We start from the raw sequence: 25078 nt of genomic DNA on the forward strand, positions 1-25078 counted from the left end.
TTTATACAGCAGCAGCTCATTCCATGGCACAGAGCCCCTGTGAGCTAAGCGCTGCTAGCTCCACGTGCCACTGTTAGAATCCAAGGTCAGGGCTGACCGGAGTCCCTTGCTGTCAGACCCTGTGTAGTGCACTAGAACAGACTCCGGATCTCCTCCATCCTGCAGGGCTCGCCAATCTGTCACTGACAGCCCTTCCGCCTGCCTGGCAGCTGGGAGGCAGAGCCAGCTCTGTCCATGGGGCCAGGATCTCACGTGTTACTGAGAGGTACAGTACGTCTGGAGAATGTAAAGTGACCACCTGGTGCAGGTGAGAACACACCTCACTCACACTCACAACTTAAATTATTCCTGTAAGCTTCGACGTAAGGGAAGGTCAAAGGAATTCGTCCCAAGTAAAATTAATGTGCTTGGGACTCGCATGGGACGACCTGTAAAGATGCCCTGCCCTCTACGGACGATTTGCAATACAGCACTGCCATTTACGGGACACTCTGGGGAACAGGGGGTGGGGGTGGGGGCAGAGGGGGGGCGCGTTCAGACTATTCCCTCTCTCATCTGGCAACCTGATCAGTGGAACCAACGTGGCTGGACGCCCCCACAACCTGCCTCAGGAAGGGTCCTGGAACAAGGCATTGAAGGCAAGCCGCAGAACCACTGCATTCCAAGGCACAAATAGCAGAGCCAAGCCATTGCTCTGAACCGCCCCAGAACAGCTGGGAACACAAGGTCCTGGCACTATCTGAGCGCACAGCCTGAATTGGAAGCAACGGAAGAGGTCAGAGAGCAGTGGTGCCATGAGCACAGGAAGTTACCTTCTTGTACAGTTTTAACACACAGCACCATCCCGTATCAATGTTTAAATTGCTAAGGTCCACAAAGGTATTTAGGCACCTAACTCCCTTTGAAATCAGTGGAAGTTAGGCACCTAAATAGCTCTGAGGATCTGGGCCCAAGTGAATGAGTTTGGCGGGTCACTTAGAAGGCCTAGTCATAGAGGGACTTATCTGCTTTGTGTGAGTCTAGAGAAACAAGGTGTGGGGCTAGTCGACCTGGCAGAGAGCAGAAAAATGGAGCATTCCTCTTAAGCAATTCCCTGGGCTTGTGAATGTAAATTTAAACCCCAACGCCTCCTTTGTAGTCAATAATTATGGTGTGGGTGTGGGATCTGGAACCTGAGCACATGACAAACTGTCCTGAGTTTGACTGGCCCCTTAGTCCTCATCATACTGCCTCATCAGATGAATTGTATTGCGTGATCGCAGATTACGGGAGAAATTTCCATGCATGTTTTGGTGTGTGATCAAAGAACACATATTTGTTGCCTTTCCTTTTTCTCCCATGCTGCACGTCCTGGTTCCTGTGCTCATGGGGCTATGAGCTATTCTTTTAACTATTATTGAGTTATTTAATTATGTGTAGCAAAGGACTAACTCTTAACTGGTTAAGAAAAGAATAACTGTCCAGACCTAAAGTTACTGACTGATTCCAGTGGCAGATCACAAGATTTCAAGGGTCCTGGTCTGACCAGGTCTGTTCCAGGCCACAGGCTGTGGGGGATCCTGGTCTGACCTGGTCTGTCTTCTGCAGGTCACTGAGTGTGAGGGGCCCTCGGTCTGACCCGGTCTGTCTGTTCCAGGTTGCAGGGTGTGAGGGGCCCTGGGTCTGACCCGGTCTGTCTGTTCCAGGTTGCAGGGTGTGAGGGGCCCTGGGTCTGACCTGGTCTGTCTGTTCCAGGTTGCAGGGTGTGAGGGGCTCTGGGTCTGACCTGGTCTGTCTGTTCCAGGTTGCTGGGTGTGAGGGCCCTGGGTCTGACCCGCTCTTGCAACTCCAGGTTTCCTACTTTAAATATTTTGCCGGTCATTTAAGAGTATTATTGATTCCTGTGTTTATTAACGAGGGAGCTGAACAAGCCCTCGCTGGCTCTGGGATGAAATGAATGCTGGCTAGGGCTGTACCTGTGGCTGGGAGAAGCCATTTTCACACCTTCAAGGCGTTAAGGGGACACTGTCAGTTTACAATTCATGGTGAGGTATTTACAAAATGGCTGCTACAGTTCAGCTCCTCTGTCCATATTTAGGCTCTTTAATAAGTGGCCTGAGGCGGGGAGCTGCATTGCCACTGATTCCCGACTGAGGGGTTTGCCTCGGGGTCAGTGTGCCGAGGGAGCTCTGCCTGCCACGACCACCCCAAATCTACAGTGCGTTCCGCTTGTTAGCAACCCCTCGGCTGGCAGCAAGACGTTGCTGTGATGCAACAGTTGCTAATAAGCAGAAGGCAGGTTTGCGAGGCAGCAGCCAGGGATGGTAGGTCTCAGCACGGCCTTTCCTGGCTGCTGCCTCACAAACCTGCCTGCCGCTGGAGCCTTTCATCCAAACATGTAGCTACCGAGCAGCATGCCATTTATCCGCTAATGTGGCTAATAGGCAGCACTAGCCAACTGCCATGAACATTCAAGTCAATGGGACAGGATTGGTTCATGGCAAAATGTTGCTATTAACCGGAAGTTGTGACTAGCCAGACAGCTATTAAATGGAATCAATCGTATTGGCAACTGGAGCCAGTCAGAGCAGACTGAAGGGCCTGGCCCAGGACCAGGCTCAAAGCCACCTTCGCTCACATACACCCTCCTGAGGGCACTGAGCATTCCTGGACCAAAGCCCAGGCTCCAACTCGGTGCTAAGGGTCTTGGGAGTTTGTGTTGCCCAGTGCTGCCTGATGCAGTCGAGGAATGGGATTCAGCACATCTTCAGAACACCCTTTAACGTATCCTCTACCAAAGCCATTGAGCCCAGGGGCTTTCCTGGCGTTCGGTACGGATTGACTGCAGTGGTCATGGCGATGAGAATTGCTGTTCAGTCAGGGCGGTAGGGAAGGAGGCTGAGTTTGAGACAATGGCAGAAAAGATTAGGGAGACTAACAAGCAGGTTCTTATAAAGAAGACGTGATCCTCTCTGTGCTGTATTGAGCAATGCTAGCAAGTTCTTTAGCAAGGATGTAGAAGTTGGATTTCTCAAAGAGTAGGGTGTGATTCCAGGCTGTAAATCAAGAAATTCTTGTAGTAGGGCTGTTATATTGACGGAGGATTGTGCAATAATAGACCTGAGCTTTAAGAATTTCCCAGGAGCTGGTTAGCTTGTCCAAATGAGGGCACTTGTCTCGGAGCAAGGAGAATGCTTATAGGGTGCCTGTAACCTGTAGCTACCATGTCTTTCTTTTCCATGTGACATTTTGCTGTCATGGTGACTGCAGCTCATTGCAGAGACAATCGCAGAAAAAATTAGGGAGGCTAACAAGCGTGTTCTTATAAAGTAGTTATAAGAAAACACAGTCCGGGTATTATCTTCCTATGTAAGAAGGCAGTTCCAATAGGGTTTGTCATTCTTGGAATAGAATAGTTCCTGGATCTGACCCAGTCTGGCAGCTCCAGGAGTCTGCACCTGAGGGGCCCTACAGTGATAAGCTGCCAAAATCCGAACAATCGGTTCCCTCCTCACCCCACAAGGGGGTCGTGGCCCGCCCCTGCTCCCCGGGACTCCTGCCCCATCCAACCCCCCGCGTTCCTTGACTCCCCCCCCCGGACCCCTGCCACATCCACCCCCCTTCCCTGTCCCCTGACTGCCCCCGCCGCCCCATCCAACACCTCTTCTCATTCCTGATGGCCCCCCGGGACCCCTGTCCCATCCAACCACCCCTTCTCCCTGTCCCCTCACTGCCCCTGGAACCCCTGCCTCTGACTGCCTCCTGCTGTCCCATCCAACCCCCCTCCTTCCTGACTGCTCCCCCGGGATCCCTTGCCCCCATTCAACCCCCCTGTTCCCCACCCTCTGACCGCCCCGACCCCTGCAAATGCCTTGAGTTGTGGCCACAGGTCTTCTGGCTAATGAGGACTAGATTAGGGTCCTTTCGGAACCTGTCAGCTCTTCTTCTTTCTCTTTGTTGGCTAATGCAAGGCACTTCTGAGGACAGGAGACCTTTCCTTCCACGTCTAGGCTGACAAACAGTTCTGCCTCCACACTCCTATCACCCCAGCTGAGTGGTGGAGTCAGCGGGACACCGGAGACCAAAGTGCAGGTAATGATCAAAGACTGAAAGAACCTGTGTTATTCATGTGTTTGATAGAGACGCACGCTGGATGTGTGACAACTCACTGGCAAAAAAACCTTTGGCCCAAGATACTCTGGCCATAGAATATCACCCAGTGTTTCCTGTATCAACCCCAGTAACCCGTGACTGAGCTAGAAAGAGACATCCAATCTTGTTTTAAAGACTCCATGTGATGTCAAATTTACTACATCCCTAGGTGAGCTGTTCCAGTGGTTAATTTCCTTCACTAATACAAATTTATATCTTATTTCTAGTGTTAATTTAGCTGATTTCTACATTCATCCTTGGTAATCTGGACGCAATCAAACATATGCATTTAACACAGCCAAATGCAAGGTCGTACATCTAGGAACAAAGAAAGACTGTAGGATACAATTACAGGATGTGGCACTGTGTCCTGGACTTACTGAAGAGTAACTAGGGGTCATGGAGGAAACCAAGTGAATGAGCTACCAGTGCGATAATGCTGGGCCAAAAATGGTTAACACAGGCCTTGGAAATATAAATAGAAGTATGAACAGGAGTAGAGAGGTGCTATTACCTCTGCATAAGGCATCACTGAGACCATTTAAGAGTCCACCCTTTAAAAGGGATGTTGAAAAATTGGAGAAGGTTCCAAGTTGAGCCACAAGACTGCTCTGAGGTCTGGAAAACATGTCTTGCAATGCGAGACTAAAGGAGCTCAGTCTAGAGGTGACTTGATCACATTCTACAAGTACAGATGCAGGGAGAAGATTTCTGATAGTGGAGAGCTCCTTGATGTAACACACAAGAGCAGAACAAGGGAGAGAGCCTGGCTGGGCTGAAGTTGGCTTCCCTCCAACCATCTCCAGACCCAGCAATCCAAACACCCCTTTGGGAAAACAGCTTTCTCCTGCTGCCAGCGTGTCCTGTAGCTTACATAGTAGCAGTGTGCTGCAGTGCTGAAGGTTCAAACCCCAATGATAATGCCCTGTGTGTGTTAACAATTGTATTTAATAGACTTTTAGTTTAGTTTTTACATTCTTAAAAAAACCACCTAGGAAATTACACTCAAACAGTGTAAACTGTTCAAAGAATGTTATTTAGGTTGCAAAGTCAAACACTCAGAAGTTGGGAAATGCCAGATCTACAGTTTTCTATTCAATTTTAATTTGTCACCCCTGTGCGTGCATTATGGTATGGTCTTTAATTACATGATCACATCTTATCTTACGCACAGGACCCCTGCCTCATTCGGTGCACAGACTGGATGTTACGTGGGCTAGTGTAAAGCTGGCTGTAAACACGTGTCCTGAGGGCAGCCCCACAAGTGGCCACCACCTCAGTTTCCATCTTAATTCCTCAGATAAACTGAGTTCAGCCCAAACAGTACATTCGTCCCAACAGTCCAGCACCAAGTCCAGCTCCAGTATCTCTACCACGCCCCAGCGCCCAGGTGCAGCGCTGGCTGCTCTCCCCCATCCTAGCTTCCAGGTCTGGCTCCAGTGTCTCTCCCCACACCTCACCCCAGACCCTCTAGCTTGGGTGTATCTCCACCCTGTTTCCTTGCCAGGCAAGGCTCCATCTCTTGCCTGGAGACATCAGTGGACACACCCCTGCATCACTCCCCAGCCTTCAGCCTTCTGTGGCCCTCTGAGTTCAGGTCTCTGGTTCAGAGAGCCAGCAGGCACCTTCCTCTGCTGTTCTCAGCCTTCAGCCATCTCTAAGCTCTCTGGCCTGTGGAAGTTTGTAGGTGACCCCCTGCCTGCCTGTCTGCAGCTTTCACCAGCCTGCTCTGGCTCTGCTGGGGAACTGACTGCTCCCCCTTCAGGGACAGCCCCCCTGAAAGCTCGGCGCCCAGCTCTGCTCTGCCTCTGAGCTGCCGTTACTCTCTGGGTTCTCTTCCTTTCTGCTCTGGGCCCTCAACTCTCCCTCTCAGGGCAGGTCTACACTACCACTTAAGTCAATATCACTTACATCACTTAGTGGCGTAAAATAGCCAGCCCCCGAGTGACGTAAGTTACAGCGACCTCAGCAGAGAGGGCTCTCTCGTCGGCATAGAGCATCTTCCCCAGACGCGCTGCAGTGGCATTGGAGCTAGTGTCGACTAGCTCTAAGTTCTCATTGGGGTTTGCTCCGGGGCAGCCCCACCTTTCTCATTACACCAAAGTAGGGTGCACCTGGACTGGAACAGGAGAGCTGAGCCCAATTGCATTTACGTGGGGGCCACATACTCAGATATGCATGTATATTGATCTTTGAACCATAGCAAATCTCTTCTTTCTTTTTTCTTTTTATTAATAAATCTAAGATTTAGTTAATAAGGATTGGCTGTAAACGATTCAGTTAATAAGGATTGGCTGTAAACATGTATTTGGATGAGATCTGAAATATTCATTGACCTGATAGGCAATGTGTCTCATCCCTTGGATTGGTAGAACTTTAAGTACAGTGAATAAGATTGTTAGTAATCTCTCACTATTCAAGATTTGGCAGTCTGGATGGGAGCCAAAGGCTGCATTGCTTAAAGGAAATAGTTTGTCTTTTTGGTAACCAGCGTGGTATTACAGACGCTGTTTTACTGGCTTGGTGAATCTAAGTATAGAATAGTATTAGGGGGTAGCCATGTTAGTCTGTATCTACAAAAACAACAAGGAGTCTGGTGGCACCTTAAAGACTAACAGATTTATTTGGGCATAAGCTTTCATGGGTAAAAACCTCACTTCTTTGGATGCATAGAGTGAAAGTTACAGATGCAGGCATTATATACTGACACATGGAGAGCAGGGAGTTACTTCGCAAGTGGAGAACCAGTGTTGACAGGGCCAAGTCAATCAGGTGAATGTAGTCCACTCCCAATAATAGATGACGAGGTGTCAATTCCAGGAGAGGAAAAGCTGCTTCTGTAATGAGCCAGCCACTCCCAGTCCCTATTCAAGCCCAGATTAATGGTGTTAAATTTGCAAATGAATTTTAGTTCTGCTGTTTCTCTTTGAAGTCTGTTTCGTAAGTTTTTTTGTTCAATGATAGTGACTTTTAAATCTGTAATAGAATGATCAGGGAGACTGAAGTGTTCACTTACTGGCTTATGTATGTTACCATTCCTGATGTCCGATTTGTGTCTATTTATTCTTTTGCGGAGGGACTGTCCAGTTTGGCCAATGTACATGGCAGAGGGGCATTGCTGGCACATGATGGCATATATAATATTAGTGGCTGTGCAGGTGAATGAGCCCTTGATGGTGTGGCTGATGTGGTTGGGTCCTCTGATGATGTCGCCAGAGTAGATGTGGGGACAAAGTAGGCAATGAGGTTTGCTATAGGGATTGGTTCCTGGGTTGGTGTTTCTGTGGTGTGGTGTGTAGTTGCTGGTGAGTATTTGCTTCAGGTTGGGGGGTTGTCTGTATACAAGGACTGGCCTGCCTCCCAAGGTTTGTGAGAGTGAGGGATCATTTTCCGGATAGGTTGTAGATCATGGATAATGTGCTGGAGAGGTTTTAGCTGGGGGCTGTATGTGATGGCCAGTGGTGTTCTGTTATTGTCCTTGTTGGGCCTGTCCTGTAGTAGGTGATTTCTGGGTACCTGTCTTGCTCTGTCAATCAGTTTCCTCACTTCCCCAGGTGGGTATTGTGGTTTTACAAATGCTTGATAAAGATCTTGTAGGTGTTTGTCTCTGTCTGAGGGGTTGGAGCAAATTCGGTTGTATCTTAGGGCTTGGCTGTAGACAATGGATCGTGTGATGTGTCTTGGATGGAAGCTGGAGGCATGTAGGTATGTATAGCGGTCAGTAGGTTTCCGGTATAGGGTGGTGTTTATGTGACCATCACTTATTTGCACTCAGTGTCCAGAAAGTGGATCATTACAGAAGCAGCTTTTCCTCTCCTGGAATTGACACCTCGTCATCTATTATTGGGAGTGGACTACATCCACCCTGATCGAATTGGCCCTGTCAACACTGGTTCTCCACTTGCGAAGTAACTCCCTGCTCTCCATGTGTCAGTATATAATGCCTGCATCTGTAACTTTCACTCTATGCATGCGAAGAAGTGAGGTTTTTACCCATGAAAGCTTATGCCCAAATAAATCTGTTAGTCTTTAAGGTGCCACCAGACTCCTTGTTGTTTAAGTATAGAATAAACTGCCAGTTGTGGGGATTGTCTGCCCTATTCCTTGCAGTTTGCCCTGAATAAGTATTCTCAGTGTGGCCCCTCTCGGCACCACGGTCACAGATGGATTTCCTCACGAAAACTCAGTAACTGGCTTGGTGGCTTTTATCCAGATTCCTGGCAGGGCTCCTCTTGACCATATGGCTGGGAGTACTGAGAGCAAGAAGAGCCTTTTGCACCAGACAGCTGGTACATTCTGATGGTAACAGCAGGTGCTGTTTTATGTAACAGGACTTGACAAATCCCATTACAACCCCTCGTTGGTCATCTGACAATGAACCTTTTGACTCAGATGTCCATCCTGACAGGGATCCTGCTGATTAACCGCAATTTCTGTCTCTTCCTCCTCAGGAAATGTGTGGGGTGTTCAGTAGGACCTGTGCAATAAGCTACAGTTCATATCGGAATGTCTTCCCCATCTGGATACTGGGCCACTTTTCATGCCTTCCCCCAGGGAGTTCACTTGCCGGTGAGCTAATGCCGGGATCATCAGAACGCGAATAAGAGCATGGACCGTACCAAGGCACTGCATAAGAGCTGCTGCCTGGATACAAATGCATGCGACATGCTCTTGGCTATAGAACAATGTAATTGAAGACTGACCTAGGCCTTAGAACACATATTGCAGTGTTTTCCTGTACTTTATTTTATTACCAAAAGTTTGTTGTTTGGCGTGTGTGATGTTGCATTGCATAATGCTTTATAGAAATATGCTTATGAGTGTAAATATGACATAACTGGAATATGTTTTATGCTAGATATGCCATGTAACATATCTTTGTAAAGGTTATGATCTACTGAATATATTCATCCTATTTGTATGCATGTATCATTTTTATATCTGAAGTTATGAGCAGTGGCTCTATGCTTGTTTAAAGTGTTTGCTGTTGGAAGCACATGAGGCAGATTTGGTCAACATAGTGTGAGGGGTTATTCAAGTAACTGGGAGTACTTAACTAACAATGGACTTTGGGAGACACCAGTCCACATCTGAGCTTTCCTGGGAACATTCAAACTAACGTGTAAACAATGACGTCGGCCTGCAAAAAGCAGAATCATCCACAGACATGTGACTTGCCCAGGTGGCTACAGACTCCATCTTGTTGCTGTGATCTTGCACAGGAGAACAAAGGGGTTTCCGCCACGAGAGAACCCCAGCTGCAGCCACTTCCCCAATCAGCCGGGGTTTTACCCCCTTACACAGCCCCTGCCCCTTCTTAACCTTCTTTTTGTTAAGCTAAATAGATTGAGGTCCTTGAGTCGATGATTATACGGCATGTTTTATAATCCTTTAATCAGTCTTGTGACTCTTCTCTGGACACTCTCCAATTTATCAACATCCTTCTTAAATTGTGCACCCCAGAACGGGACACAGTATTCCAGCAGTGATTGCACCAGTGCCAAATACAGAGATAAAATAACCTCTCTGCTCCTACTTGAGATTCCCCTATTTAGGCATCTGGTCACCCTATTTCTGTATGCATTTCCCCAGGTTTTTTTGTAAAAATCAAAATTGAACTGCCCCAGAAATTCTGTCATGTGGAATCAGCGTGAAACTCGCATGGCTGCAACCCTGCCGATGAATCTTTAGATCCACTGCACAGACTTCTGCCACTTGAGCTAATGGAGTAAGTGATGGCAGAGGAAGTAGGTTGTCATCCTATATGTGATAGATCAGCTCTATAGGGGTGTTGCCGGCCCAGAGGGCCCCGAGGGGGCAACAGGGTTCGTTGCCCGGTGTGCGTTGCACCAATAGACACACCAGGGTGGAGAGGCAAACCAAGTTTATTCGAGATCTCGAAAAGGCACTCAGGAGACCAGCATGTCTCAAATCATAAGCGCAGTGAATACAAGCAAGTTTTCCCTTTTATATTCCAAGCTGTTTTCAGTAAGCCTTTTGTTCTGGTTTCTTCCTACCCCTCCCTCCGCGACAACAGTTACAGCAGGCAGTACATTAGAAAAGTTCCCGTTCGCATGCTTATCTTCGACCTTGCAAGCTCTACGCACTAGGCCTTTTGCTCCCCCTTTCCCCGCATTATCACGGAAAGTTCTGCTAGTGTGAGCGAAACTGCAGCTGTCTGCTAGAAAAAGCTGACCATTACATATTCTGCTTCAGCATTAAGCTGTGAGCATGTAGGTAGGTGAAAGTTCACAAGATGGAGTTACTGTGGCTCACTTAGACCCAGAGCAGGGGAGTTTCATCGGCACTTATGGCCTTCCACTCCCCCGAGTTACCTGGTAGCTATGTCTAGTGACGCCAACAATTCCCTCCTTTGAGAACACTCAACAAACCTTTGGCAGAGTTTTCTCATACTCTAAAGACAACATGCGATTAAGTTCCATGCAATTGGGATCATCAATGAGAGAGTATAAAGGAACTTCTGGGGAATGGGAGGTACAAATCTTATGTATGAGCACTTTACAGCAAGCTAGCAAAAGGAAAAGAACAAAACATATCACAACACCTGTGAGCAAGATGTGAACAATGCCTCCCCCTAGTCCTCCTAGACCAGGTAACCAGCCCCAAAGGGAATCAAAAATAGTGGGTTCTCCTTCCTGGGCCTTCCACTGGTTCAAGGCCTGTTCGGCTGACAAGATGTGCTTGTTAATATCCTGTGAAAACTCTGGGACATAGGTACAACATTCTTCTCCAATAAGGGCACAGACCCCGCCCCGTGAGGCTAACACATAATCTAGGGCCTGGCGGTTTTGTAGAGACAGCAATCGAAGCTGGTACAGCTCAGAGCTTATGCCTTTTTCTATGGCTAGGGTATCATTGGCAAACTGAGTGAGAAATTTAGAAAGTCTTCTGTAGAGTTGGGCTAGCCGTCCCACCCCATAAGTAGGGAGGAATATCATTCCAAACCTGTCTTCTTCTCCGATGGGTTCAATGGTAGCTTTCAAGGATCGATAGTACCGAGGGTGACCTGAGGGAGCCTGGGGTAGAACACAGAGGGGAGGAGCGAGATAGCCTTTGTAACAGCTACCATGCCAAGCATGAGGAAGCCATTTGTAGGCACTATTACCACAAATCCAGAATGCTTCACCATAACTAGCCTTTCCATTGTTACCTTGTAGGTCCCGTAGGGTGGCTTGTGGGGAAAGGGCAAAGAATGCAGTGCCAGTTTGCCAACCGGTGGCATTTAGTACAGGAATAGTGAGACTTATACCAGGACTAATATAAAATTTACACCTACTAATGCCTGCAAACCAGGTATGATTACTTGTACTGGCTTGCTGATAACATATGAGACCAGTGGGTGGAGGGCGTAGACGAATAGGCTGGGGCTTAAGAGTGCTACTATAGTGGGAATTCCAGGAGCCATTGTGTAGGCCATAAGGAGCTTCTGCTGTACAGTTGGATCCCAACTTAAATTGTCAGAGGTGCTGCTGCTGGTAACCATCCACCTTTGACAAAAGTCTGACCAATTTTGGGGAACTACTCTCCAGGGCAATCCCGCCGAATGGTGGGGAGTCTGGGCACATATCCAACAGTGGGAGAGATTGAACTCATGGGCAAAGGCAATTTTCAGGGCCTCATAGGTATTGGTAGCCATGTCTGTAGGGATAGCTCCCCATCCTGCATGCGAGGTGGGTGAAACAGTAGGTAACAGAAGGATTGCTTCTGTGACAAAAAGGAATGTTGTGAGAGACCCTAAACCTGAATCTATATTGTGATTACAACAACCCAAATGCCCAGAAGATAAGAATCAGTGACACCAAACAAATCAAGAAATAAAAGGACCAGGACCATAGGCTAGGTCGGCCTACTGTGAATAGACAGAACCAATGCTCAGGGTTCTCGCGGGGAGTGCGCTGTGGCTGTTCAGAGAGATCACCAGGCATTCCCAGTGACCCTTACTGTCTTTTGAATAACAGCTTAAGCCCCAAATCGTCACTGGCAGTCTTCTCTGCAGGCTGGACTGTCCACTGTTCAGGAGTGGGTACTGCTTTCAGTCGAGAGTGATGAATCCAGTTCTTGTGTCCTTCGACCTTTGCTGCCGTGTGGGAGACCAGCAGGACAGTGTGGGGTCCCTTCCACTTCTCTTGGAGAGGTTCGTCCTTCCAGGTCCGAACGAGAACGGAGTCACCAGGCTGTAAGGAGTGGACAGGGGCATCCAGCAGAAGAGGCTGTGAATCTTTGGTGTATCTGTGAAGAGAAGAAAGAACAGCAGACAGAGAGCACATGTACTGAGACAAAAAACCACAACGCATTTCCCACTCTCCTGCCAGAACCGGTGTACCGTTCAGAGGCCATGCCCTTCCAAATATAATCTCGAAGGGACTAAGCCCTAACCTGCCCTTGGGGAGAGCGCGAATATGGAGTAACACAAGGGGCAAAGCATCAGGCCACCTAAGAAAGGCCTCCTGACAGACCTTTGAGAGGTGTCGCTTAAGTGTCTGATTTGTGCGTTCCACTACTCCACTGGCTTGTGGTCGCCAGGGTGTGTGGAGCTTCCAGAGGATTTGCAAGGCACTTGATATCTTTTGAACAACTTGAGATGTGAAGTGTGTTCTGTTATCAGATTCCATCCACTGGGGGAATCCAAAGCGAGGAATGATCTCCTTGACAAACGTAAGAGCCACCGTTTTGGCAGTGTTGTTACGACATGGGAAGGCTTCGGGACATCCGCTGAATCGATCCACCAAGACAAGGAGGTACCTGTACCCTTGGGTCCTGGGAAACTCAGTAAAGTCTATTTGCCACACCAATCCTGGGCCTGGGGTAGGTTCCAGGGTGGCTGGTGGCACTGCTACTCCTGGTCGAGGTTATTCTTTTGGCAGATTAAACATTCAGCCTGTATCTGTGGTGCTAGGGGTTTAAGTCCAGAGGTTAGAAAATATTTATTCATAAGCTGGATAAGAGCCTCTCTGCCTGCGTGGGTGGTTTGATGCAGTTTCTGCAACACTGGTCGGATCAGGCCCTTGGGCAGGAGGATTTTTCCCTCTGTGGAATAAAGCCATCCCTCCTTTTCCAGAGACCGAGCCTGTCAGCCAGGTTTCTGTCCTCTTGGGAGTACTGAGGGGCTGCAAGCTCACCTACTGATGGGATGAGGGCATGCATTTGGGCATTCTCCTCTGGTGGTGACTTCAGGGTAGCAGCACGCTTGGCTTCCCTGTCTGCTCTGGCATTGCCCTTGGTTACATCTTGATCTTCCTTTTGATGGGCTCTGCAATGCACCACTGCTACTGCTGAGGGGAGTTGTACTGCCTCTAACAGCCGGAGAATTTGAGACCCAAGCTTAACCAGGGAACCTTGGGCTGTTAGCATTCCTCTTTGCTTCCACAGACCAGCATGAGCATGCAATACCCCAAAAGCATACGTTGAGTCAGTAAAGATATTAACCCGTTTGTCTTTTGCCAGCTCGAGTGCACGAGTCAGGGCCACTAGTTCAGCAAGCTGGGCAGATGTCCCGGCAGGGAAACTTTCAGCTTCCACAGTATCATGAAGTGTCACAATAGCATAACCCGCCCTCCTTTGCCCATCTACAACGGCACTACTGCCATCCGTATACCATTCCAAGTCAGCATTTGGGAGTGGCTGATCTTTTAAATCTGGGCAGCCGGAGTAGTGGGCATCTATGATTTCCAGACAGTCATGTTCCTGCTTTTCTGTCTCTGGTAGCAGGGTAGCTGGATTAAGGAAGGGACAGGTTTGCAGGGTGACTTCAGGGTTCTCTAACAGTTTTGCCTGGTACCGAGCAACCCGAGCCTGTGTGAGCCAGAGACCACCCTTAGTGTCCAGCAGGGCTTGGACCATATGGGGAATATACACTTGCACAGTTCCTCCCCATGTCAGTTTTTCAGCTTCCCCAAGCACTAGGGCAGTGGCTGCGACCGCCCTCAAGCATGCTGGCCACCCCTTTGAAACTTGATCCAGTTGTTTAGAGAACTATGCCACGGGACGTTTCCAGGTGCCTAATAACTGAGTAAGCACTCCCAGGGCTATCCCTTTCCTTTCATGCACATACAGTTGGAACGAATTAGAGAGATCCGGCAGACCCAGGGCTGGGGCTTCCATCAGCTTCCTTTTCAAGATTTTAAATGTCCTGTCCGCTTCTGGGACCAGTGAAAGGGGTCATGATCCGCTCCCTTAACACATTCATACAGAGGTTTAGCCCACAGTCCAAACTCTGGGATCCATATTCTGCAAAAGCCTGCCATGCCCCAAAATGCCCTGAGCCGTTTGCGGTTGCTAGGGATAGGAACTTGGCAGATAGCCTCCTTTCTGTCATTTGATTGCTGCCTCTCCCCCTGTCTTATGTGAAATCCCAGATACTGTACTTCTGAGAGAGCAATTTGAGCCTTGCTTCGAGCTAGGCTCTATCCTTGGAGTCCAACAAAGTTCAGGAGACTCACAGTGGCTTTGAGACAAGGGATTAGACCCATGGCAGCAATTAGCAAGTCATCTACATATTGCAGGAGCAGGGCTCTGTCTGAATTATTGAACTCCTCCAAGTCTCTGGCCAGAGCCTGGCCGAACAGAGTGGGGGAATTTTTAAATTCCTGGGCCAATACTGTCCAGCAAAGCTGCTTTTTAACCCTTCTGTTGTCCTCCTTATGCCTTGCAGTATTTTGCAGATCTCATAGTTGCTTGGGCACATTCAGGCCCCCCTTTTCTTGGTTGTCAGCCAAGTCTTAGCTGTGAACAATGTCCTTGGATGGGGCCAGCATCTTATCTTTGGACTGAGCTTGCTAGCTATATTTTCCAGTTAACTCGTTCTGTTCTTTTTCCTTCTCCCTTTCTTGACTTTTAACCTCCAAAGGAACCTTCCACTCTTCACTCATACACCTTTTCCCAACAATGAACACATACACATTGCCTTTATACACCCTTCTAGTAACATAACTTCTATACAGAGCTTTGGAGCAACAAACCAGGACAAGCACACCCACTTCTGAAGATTCTACTCGGTACAACCTCTGGTGTCCAATAGCTTTCCGTTTTAAAACCTTATATGCCTTCTCTGTGCCTCCTCCTTAGCCTTGGCTATAACCTAATTTCGCTCCACCTCAGACAACAAGGTTCTCATCAGTATATTGCAATCATCCCAGTCAGGCTTATGGCTTGCTAGACACCCTTCAAAGATTGAAATAAACCGATTTGGATTCGTTGAGAATTCCCCTGCTTCTGCCTTAAAGGCAGCTAGGTGCACTGGGTTAAAAGGCACATGAGAATACACTGGCACAATCTGGGCTGCACGATCCTGTGTTCCTGGACGGGCTACCACATTCTCAGTAATCAACGGATACAATCCCACCGAGGGGGCACTCTCTAGAGCCTGTGGGGGTGCTGGAGCCGAAGGGGACACCGATTCTGCCATTACAACTGTAGGAGGGTGCTGGGGATTAGCAGCATGTACTACCGAGTCTGTCGGAGTCAGATGGCACTTGTGCAAAATATCAGGCCTATTTCTTAACAGCATAACCGTATACGCATAGAGATGTTCATTCCATTTACCTGTTCGCCGGGAACATTGCTGGGGTGGTGTCAGGGCTGGTCTGCAGAGGCATTCTGGCTGTTAGGTGCATTCTGTCTTGGCTTCACTGGAGAAGAGTGTCTTTCCCGTCTCTAGGATGAGGGTCTGTGATCAGAGGCCTTGGTGAAAGGGAAAGCAATCATGGGAGAAACGTACGCCTGCACTGCCAGCTCTCCGCCATTGTCTAGGCAGGTTTCCCTATTCCAGCGGAGGTGAGGGGGACCCAGAGGAGCACAAGGAAACGAGGGAGAATGTTCAAAACTGGCTCATTTTCTGTGTCTCACCTTCAACCTATTAAACAAAATCCCTGAAATCCCACCAGCCCCCAAGCTGGCCCCTGGGAGGGAAACACTCTGATTTCATTAGCAAATCAAGCCCCGCTTCATCGGCATTTCCGGGGTGACTTTAGCTCCGGCAGTGCCGCCGTACTGAATCACACAGCAACGCAACGGTGGGTGTTCGAAGTACTCGGTGTTGGCGTCATTCCGCCTCCCCTTGCCTTGACGAGAGCACTTGCCTATGGCTTCAGCGGGGACAGGCTAGGCCATGGCTGAGTCCTTCTGAAGCTCCCCCGCAGCATCCAGAGCTTGGCCTGGTGCTCCCTTCCATGTGGGAAGCAGCTCAGAGCTATGCTGAGAGTTGGAGCTGCAGTGCCGTGGAGGCCAGCACGTGGCGTGACCAGAGCCCTCCTTCACCATGGGGAGACCACTAGAGTGAGGGGCTGGGAGCATTTCGTTCCCTTTTCCCAGCAGCATGGCCCAGGGCGGTTGCTTTTCAGTTAGTTTGCTCAGTTAGCTCTAACCCCCTGGGTAGGTTTGCCCCAATAAAACCAGTCTCGGTTGATTGCACGAGCGCTCGGCCATGTCTGACTTCCCTGCTCTCTGTATGTGGCAGGCACGTGGAAGACAAATCGACGGTGTTTGGCACAGCGCTCAACTACACGTCCCTGAGGATCCTGGGGGTTGGGCCGGATGACCCGGACCTCGTGAGGGCTCGGATCAACCTCCACAGCAAAGGTCAGCATGTGGCTGGAGCTCTCCGGCATCCTGTCCTCCCCCCAGCACCATGGGGCTGGGACTGTTGAGAAGGGCTTGCCCAGCTCCAAAGGGGTGAGTGGTAGGCGAGGGGACATGCGGCCAGAGTGGCATGAGCCTTTGCAATGGCTTGTCCTTGGCTGTATGGCAGCATGTGCAGTTCGCACGTTAGTTTCTGCCCTGCCGCCCTTAGCTTCTCCCAGCGTGGCCTGGCTGTCGCAGCACGTGTGGCATGTCACAGCCCATGCTGCATCCTGCTGTGCCAGCACCCTGCCGCGCTTACCTTCTGGGGTGACGGTGAAACCTCAGCTCCTTCACTGGTTGCAAACGCTTCCCAGGTGTCGTTTCTGAATGGCTGTGTCTGTCGGTGTGTAGTGCCCGTTGTGTGCCCGCCGCACCGGCTTGCCGCTCTCCAGGGTCCCTGGCCTGCCACACACCCAGACCAGACCAGGATTCAGGAGCCTCTGTTCATGCCCTGTCACATGGCAGGGTCCGTGTCCCTGGCCCCCGTGGCTGCCATCAGAGCCCAGATCTGTGTCTGTCTCTCCAGGGGGTGCTGTGGGAATCCCGTCCTGGGGGAAGTTTTGGCTGGCCGTCTTGAACGTTTACAGCTGGGAGGGAATGAACACGCTGTTCCCTGAGCTGTGGTAGGTGCTATTCTGTATCTGCAGAGTGTATTGATTTTCAGTCCCAAGCCACAGCCCTGTCCCCTCGCAGCAGCACCCAGCAGAGAGCCTGACGCCGAACACCAGGAACCTGAGAGTAATCCCCAGCCTGCACCAGTCCCCCATTCTCCCGCTCAACCTGGGCCAGGAGGCTTCGGGCACGGAAACCAGGCACCATTCCTGGCACTGGGCGTGGGCTGATGCGGGAGGGATGTTCTGTTGATGACCTTCCCTCCCTCTCCAAGCTCGGCCCACCTGCTCGACCTCCAGCCTTCCTGCCCTCTCTGCCAGCCTCCAGACCCACACGTTGCGCTCTCCCCAAGTCCCTCCCTCCTGGGGCTGAACCTGTGCTGGGTCCTGACACAGTTCCTCCCCATTTGGCATGCCACAGCTGTCCTTGTCCTGGAGCTGGGCGTGCCGCAGACTCCCCCAGCCCTCAGGGACAGCTGGTGCCTGAGCTGGCCGTGGGGCCAGGAGCAGGGGGCAGTGTGAAGCGAGGGAGTTCAGGCAGCTGGCTGATTACAGGGAAACTAGTGGCAGCATTGCTCACTGGCATGTTCCCCACTGGAGAGGCTGTTTATTCCCTGCGCCTCCCTCCGCACCCCGTTAACACGAACCACAGGGAATCAGATGCAGTCTGTTCGCAGAGGCCCTGTCCAGGATAACAGCCTCGCTGGGTTGCTGGGAGAGCCCAGAACGCTGTCCTCGGGCTGGAGGAGACAGTCTCCTGGCTCCAAACGAGGGCTCCAGCTTCTCTTCCAGGTCCCCCACACCCCAGGAGCATGGAGCAGCGATCGCCTGGGGTCGGTGCGTTGTCCTGTAGGGCTGCTCTAACGCTGAGGCAGCGGCTATCCTGGGCCCCGGGTGTCTCCTGGGCACATTACCCCTCTGACTGCCCACACCCCTGTCCTTAACTGTGCCGTGTCCCTGCGGCTCCCCACTCCCCATCCCGCACGCTGCCGACAGCGTCCCTCTGTTGTGTGACAGACTGCTCCCGGCGTGGATGCCAGCCCACCCCTCCACGCTGTGGTGTCACTGCCGCCAGGTGTACCTGCCGATGAGCTACTGCTATGCCACGCGCCTGACTGCCGAGGAGGATGAGCTTGTCCAGAGCCTCAGACAGGTAAATGAACTCCCTGAGCACCCTCCCCACTCCTCACCCTGTGTAACGGTGGCCTGGAGACCTTTCCCACCATGGCCCAGCTGTGGCTAGTCGCATGGACCCAAATCTCCTCATTGGGTGCAAATCCCAGGGGCTGCAGCCTCTGGCAGTGCTTTGGTGGAGATCCCTGTGGGCTCCTTGTGATGTGATCCCCACATCAGCCCCTTGTTCCCCTGTCCCATCAGAGCTTCTGGGTCTTCCCCTTGCCTGGGCACTAACTGCGACGGCCCTGAGCCATGTCTCAGCAGCCCCGTGTCTGACACCTCTGTCCCTCATCTCTGTTACCAAAGAGGAGCACAGGGGTGGGAATCTCCCCTCATTCTCTGTGGTGAATCATAGAATATGAAGGGACCTCAGGAGGTCATCTAGTCCACCCCTGCTCAAAGCAGGACCAATCCCCTGACAGATTTTTACCCCAGATCCCTAAATGACCCCCTCAAGGATTGAACTCACAACCCTGGGTTTAGGAGGCCAGTGCTCAAACCACTGAGCTATCCCTCCCCCCTGAAGACTTTAGCAACCCTGCTGCTCAGTGTCTCGTCCTCTCTGGTTGTTCCGCTCACCCTCTGCTGATCTAGCAGGGCCAGCGACTCTCACCAGCTTTCTGGTTCTCCGGGACTTACAGAAGTTCCTATTTGCTGCTGGCCATTCTGGTTCCCTCTGAGCCTCCTTACGCCTTCCCTGTCACAGAGGATGCTTCTGTACGTTGACGTAGTGTGGGCTGCATTTCTGCTCCTTCAGGGGGATGTTACTTGAGTGAGCCACGTGGTCCTTCCATGCTTTCCCTTTCGCTTAGGGCTGAGGTACGACTGGCCCATGCTGAGGTACGACTGGCCCGGGCTGGGTTGGGCCCCTCGATGTCGGTATGTGGCCACTGGCATGTTACCTCTGTGCAGCATCCCAGCTCTCGTTAGCAGATGGAAAGGCTCTGCCTTCATAGCCGCAGTAGTAACCTTCCAAACAGGAGCTGCATGGAACCGATGCCCTGCTGTCTGCGTGACGACCCAGAGCTCGATTCATCACATCAAGGGACCGGTAGATCATCTAGTCAGGCTCCTGTGTAATGCAGGCCAGAGAATGTCACCCAGTTACTCTGGACTGAGCCCAGCGACGTGTCTGGCTGCAGTACAGTGTGCCCTCCAGAAAGGCAGCCGGTCGGGAGCTGAAGACATCGAGAGATGGAGAGTCTGCTAGTTCCCTTGGCAGCACATTCCGGTGGTTGATCACCCTCATTGTTCACTGTTCGGGCCTTATAGCTTCAGCCACTGGTTCTTGTTCTGCCTTTCTCCGCCCTTCGGTACCTGGTATCTTCTCCCTGTGAAGGTTCTTCTATCAGTCACCTGCCAGTCTTATTTCTGATACTCAGTGGTGAGGACAGTCACGGGGGGCCCGGGAGTGCCCGCCTTAAACAGCCCGTGTAGGCGCTGCATTAATGCTCTTCCAGTGCTGGTAAGCTTGGCTGATGGGAGGGGTGGAGGGAGCCCTATGGGGCAGAAATTGGGGTGGGCTTTGGGGAAGGAAGGAGAGAGCTGGGAGGGCAAGGTAGGAAGGAAAGCCAAGGGCAGAGTGTCTGGGGTCGTGCAGGGAGCAGGCTTTCCCTGTGAATGCCATGGCAAGGTACTTGCCACACACTTGTTCACAATGCCTAAGGCCTGCACTTTCCAAAGGGAGGAGTGATTTTTGGGAGGCCCCGTCGGCCCCCTGGGAGGGGTCTGATTTGAGAGCGCTGAGCCCTGCCCTTTGCGAATCAGACTTGGTGTCTCAGGCTGGGCACCTGACACCCCTAGGCCTGAAGGGGAGTTACGCCTTAGGGGCTGTCTTCTCCCTGCCCACTGGGCTCCGGGAGCCCTGCTGTGAACTGGAGCGGGGTGGAGTCCTGCACACAGGCCTCCAGCCAGAATTAAGCCCTCCCTATTGCATGAGCATGCTCCAGCATGGTCCCCCCATTCTGGCCTGTGTGGGCCCTGGAGCCCCCCCCCACCTTCGGGCTGTGTGCCCCTCCCAGGCCGCATGGGGCCCCGGTGCCCCCCTCAGGTGCTCTGGCACTATCTGAAGGTGCTTTCTCCTCTTGTTAACTCTCCTTAGCAAAGGGTGCTGGGAGCAGCTCCCACATGGGCCCTGTCCCGGTGGCTGGTGTGGAGCCACAGAGCAGGCCAGGCAGTGCTGCCCTCCGTCCCTGGTGCTGCCCTGCGTGCTCCGTGCTGTACTCCCCCTGGCTGCCAACGCCACCAGCCTGACACTTGCAGCTGTCTCATGGGTCTGCTCCCATGGCGCGCTAGTGAGCGAATGGCTAATCTCCCGCCTGCTCCCTGCCAGGAGCTGTACGTCCAGGACTACTCCAGCATTGACTGGCCGACCCAGAGGAATAACGTGGCTGCCTGCGATCTCTACACCCCGCACAGCTGGCTGCTCACACTCGCCAGTGGTGAGTAGGCCACTGGCTGGGCCTGGCCAGGGCAGGGCGGGGGATAGTTGATGTGCAGGTTGTTTTCTGACCCCACTGCCGTGAGTCGCTGGCGGAGTTGAGAGCTGCCCCATAGCCTCACATCCAACGCCAGTGCAGCCCCCAAGCTTCCTGTCAGCCTTGCCCTGCCCGTGGGATCTCAGAGTGGCCAGGGACCAGAAGCTGGCAAGACTGTACATTACTAACCCGGGAGGGAATGCTTGTGCCTGACAAAGCAGTGCCCACCTGGCCTCAGCATGGTGCCACAGTTACTGCCCTGCCCAGTGGGCACGAGGGCGATCTGTGTGCGGCATTGGCTCGCTCACTTCGGCCACGAGCCAGCAGCAGCCACCTGGGTCCAGCACGTAGGAAAGGCGCTGGGCTCTGTGCTGATTGCCGCTGGAGGAGGCTGAACCCAGGCCCATCCTGACTGTCTGGTGCCATTGGTGCCGAATCAGGGCTCATAGAACAACTCCAAACACTCTGTCTCTGAGGTGTCTGCGGAGGCTGAGTCCAGCGTGGGCTGTGTGCTGGGGCACTGAGTGAATCTTAATACCTCGGGTTCTGTCCCCCACTCAGCAGCTTCCCACCTTCCCTCTGGTCCTGTCTCGGGCTGAGCAGAGGTGAAACAACCAGGGTTCAGTCCAGGTGTGGAGCGTTCTGGGGCTGTGTCCCTGGGGCTCTCGCCCTGCTCCCCCCAGAGCCCTGGCCAGCTGGGGAAGGGATGGGGGAGCTCTCTGGGGCTCGGGGCCAGGCCCTGCTCGCACAGGAGTTGGAACCAGGCAGCTGGTAAGAGTTTCCTTATTGTGTCTCTCTTGTTCCCGTCTCAGCCATCCTGAACGTGTACGAAGCCCACCACAGCGCCCGGCTGAGGCAGCGAGCCATCGCGGAGCTGTACGACCACATCAAGGCTGAAGACAGCTTCACCAAGGCCATCAGCATTGGCCCGGTAGGCTGCTCGTTACCGTTCCCAACGAATCAACGGAGCTGGCTCCAATTCCTGCCCAGGTGCGGGAGAGTCCGGCCTGGGACTCCCCAGCTCTGCACAGATGCCCTGCTGCTGGCACGTAACCATAGCAACCAGCAATCCAGGCAGGCTCAGGGCCTGCTGTGCTGGGCGCTGCACACAGGAGAGTTCATGGCGGATGACAAGGGCATGAGCAGGCTGGCAGGAGAGGAGAGCGTGAGCAACCGCTTGGACATTGTGCAGTGGCAGTGGAGGCTGGGCGTGCCAGATGCCCCGCTCTGCAGAGTCTTTGCTGGGGACAGCTGGGGGGTGTGGAGTCAGCTGGTGGAAGGCCGTGGCTGGAGAGTGATCTCCTGCCCTGTGATGGGGAACGGACATGGGGATGCCAAGGGGTCCGTTCTGTGACCAGAGCCCCATGTAGACGTGCTCGCTCGTCTGCAGACAGCCCCCAGCCTGGGGTTTGCTCTGGGGCTGGTCACGAGGTCAGGTCATGCGGTGCAGGCCCAAGCCGAACACCACTGCGCTCTGCAGGGGAGTGACGCCTTCTCTCTCGGCAGATTTCCAAGACCATTAACATGCTGGTTGGCTGGTACGTGGATGGGGATGTTGGGGTCCACTAGGCATAGCTACCAGGTAACTCGGGAGAGTGGAAGGCCAAAAGTGCCGATGAAGCTCTTTTGCTCTGGGCCTATGTGACGTTATTGACATAAACTGGGACCGTATAGATCATTGTTGCAACCAAGGTCCTGTAGTGGCATGCAAATCTTGTATAAAGGGGGTCAAATGGGGTGTCTAGGACAAGGTTATGGTTTACTGGTTATGATTATGCTGTCTATATGTGTGTATCAGTTTTGTAGTCGAAGTTATGAATATTGGCTCTATACTGTCTGTATGGCAAACTTATGCTATGCTTCTGGGTGACATCCCAGACAAGCTGAGATTAGCTCTGCCTAGCCTGCTTGATGGCCCATTAAGGACCATCAGTTATACAATGGACCCATTGAGAGAAGGCAGATATGCCTTGTAACTCAGCAAAGTATGCAGGGACTGGCCCATGTGACTCCAGACTCCATTTTGCTGTAATTTTCCACAGTAAGAACAAAGAGGTGTTCTTACACCTGGAAAAGACTATATAAGGCTGATGCCTCATCTCCATCTTGTCTTCAATCCTGCTTCGTACCTCTGGAGGAACTTTGCTACAAGCTGAAGCTTTGAACAAAGGACTGAGGACCCATCCCAGCGGGGCATGTATTCCAGAGACTTGATTTGAACCTGCAGTTTATTCCATCGCTGCTGCAAGCCTGAACCAAGAACTTTGCCATTACTGTATGTCATTGATTCCATTTAACCAATTCTAACTCTCATCTCTATCTTTTTCCTTTTATGAATAAACCTTTAGATTTTAGATTCTAAAGGATTGGCAACAGCGTGATTTGTGGGTAAGATCCGATTTGTATATTGACCTGGGTCTGGGGCTCGGTCCTTTGGGATCAGGAGAACCTTTTTCTTTTACTGGGGTACTGGTTTTCATAACCATTTGTCCCCATAACGAGTGGCACTGGTGGTAATACTGGGAAACTGGAGTGTCTAAGGAGATTGTTTGTGAGACTTGCGGTTAGCCAGGGGGTGAGACCGAAGTCCTCCTAGTCTGGCTGGTTTGGTTTGCCTTAGAGGTGGAAAAAACCCCAGCCTTGGGCTGTAACTGCCCTATTTGAGCAATTTGTCCTGAGTTGGCACTCTCAGTTGGGTTCCGCCAGAACCGCATTGTCACAGCCTATCTGAATCCCCAAACCCCATCTTGTGAACTCTCACCTACTTCTCTGCTAACTGTTTACATGCTCTGAAGTAGGCTGAAGCAGAAATGTAATGTCAGCTTTTTAGAAGATGGCTGCAGTTTCACTCACACTAGCAGAAATAATAGAGATAAGAAGCGGGGTAGTTAGTTTGCAGGCGTCTAATCCAAGGTCGCAAAGACTGAGAAAGTTTTCTCACAAGCTTATGTAGAGTTTATTCTAACAGTTGTCCGGAAGGGAGGGGTAAGGAGGAACAGCCAGACAAAGAGATGTATGCAAACAGTTTGGAGTATAAAAGGTAAAATTTGTTTGTATTTGTTGCACTGGATTTGAGACATTCCGGTCTCCTAGTGCCATTTCAGCGCTCTGAAATAAACTTGGCTTGCTTTCTCCCCTCGGTGTCTTTATTGGTGCCAAGCACACCGGGTGACGGACCATTGTTGTCCCCTCGAGCCCTTTAGGGCGGGCAACAGGGAGAGCTCTCCAGCCTTCCAGGAGCATGTCTCCAGGATCCCTGATTACCTCTGGTAAGGCCAGGCCCATGAACCTCCCTAGCCCTGGAGACAGCGCAGGGCTCAGCTAGAGAGAGCCACTCTGCCCCGCGTGGGAGTCCCCAGGCCCTAGCAGGGAACCTGCTGCCCAGACCTGCCATGGGGGACCCCGCTCTGCCCCCAGGGCCACCACGCTGCGTAGGCCCCACGAGCAGGGAGTTCTGTGCAGGGGACATGCGAACGGGGGGGTCTTGCACTGATCAGCAGCCAGCTCCAGACACTGGCTCCTTATTAGTGAGTCCCACTCGCTCCAGTTCTCCCAGTCAGGCTGGGAAGGGGCAGGCCAGGGCCCCCGGGGAACCTGCTGCAAGGCTGCCCCTGAAGCTCAGTACTCCGTGCCCCAGGAGCAGTGTTAGACGCCTGGGGGCTGTGGGAGGTTGGGGACAGCACCACGCTCCCCAGGCTGCTGCAGTGATGTGCTCTCTCTCCACGCAGGCTGCGACTCGACGGCATGAAGATGCAGGTAAGGCGCTATGGCCCTGGCAGTGACCGCAGGGACCCTGGGCACCCTCTCGCTGCTGCTGAGGCAGCTCGCAGGGCTGGGCAGGGACCCCTTACCCGGGGACTGAGCGCGTACTGGAAAGGGGGTCTCGCCAGGCTGCTCTGCCTCGGGGGATCTGCCACCCCTGCAATGTCTCCCTTTGCTGCCGGGCTGTTAATAGTCATAGGACCAGCCCTGGCCCAGCTGTGCGGCTCACAGCAGCAGCTTCTCCCGTCCCTGCTCCTCCTCCTGGCAGAGGGTAGAAGGGGT

The 25078-nt window shown here is 52.0% G+C and overlaps 1 protein-coding gene and 1 long non-coding RNA gene across 2 annotated transcripts; one reads left to right on the forward strand and one right to left on the reverse strand.

Moving 5' to 3' along the window:
* Positions 1-10026: 10026 nt before the first annotated feature.
* On the reverse strand, positions 10027-17301 carry LOC135978254 (uncharacterized). The gene is made up of 3 exons (XR_010595683.1): positions 17030-17301; positions 15694-15831; positions 10027-12381 (listed from the first exon to the last, which is right to left on the reverse strand). It is a non-coding gene; the product is annotated as an uncharacterized LOC135978254 (long non-coding RNA).
* A 1104-nt stretch (positions 17302-18405) lies between these two features.
* On the forward strand, positions 18406-24360 carry LOC135978253 (uncharacterized). The gene is made up of 3 exons (XM_065579253.1): positions 18406-18534; positions 20890-20998; positions 21847-24360. The coding sequence occupies exons 1-3, from the start codon at positions 18415-18417 to the stop codon at positions 22386-22388; spliced, it is 771 nt and encodes a 256-aa protein (XP_065435325.1). The 5' UTR covers positions 18406-18414; the 3' UTR covers positions 22389-24360.
* Positions 24361-25078: the final 718 nt, after the last annotated feature.

Source organism: Chrysemys picta, unplaced genomic scaffold (assembly GCF_011386835.1).
Source record: "Chrysemys picta bellii isolate R12L10 unplaced genomic scaffold, ASM1138683v2 scaf184, whole genome shotgun sequence".
NCBI lineage: Eukaryota > Metazoa > Chordata > Testudines > Emydidae > Chrysemys > Chrysemys picta.

What these genes read in the sequence shown, in the direction of transcription:
- LOC135978253 (XM_065579253.1), top strand. Translation starts at nt 18,415, where the DNA reads ATGCCAGCCCACCCCTCCACGCTGTGGTGTCACTGCCGCCAGGTGTAC. An exon ending in TTGTCCAGAGCCTCAGACAG is followed by an intron (nt 18,535 to 20,889) that starts GTAAATGAACTC and finishes GCTCCCTGCCAG; the next exon opens with GAGCTGTACGTCCAGGACTA. An exon ending in GCTGCTCACACTCGCCAGTG is followed by an intron (nt 20,999 to 21,846) that starts GTGAGTAGGCCA and finishes TTCCCGTCTCAG; the next exon opens with CCATCCTGAACGTGTACGAA.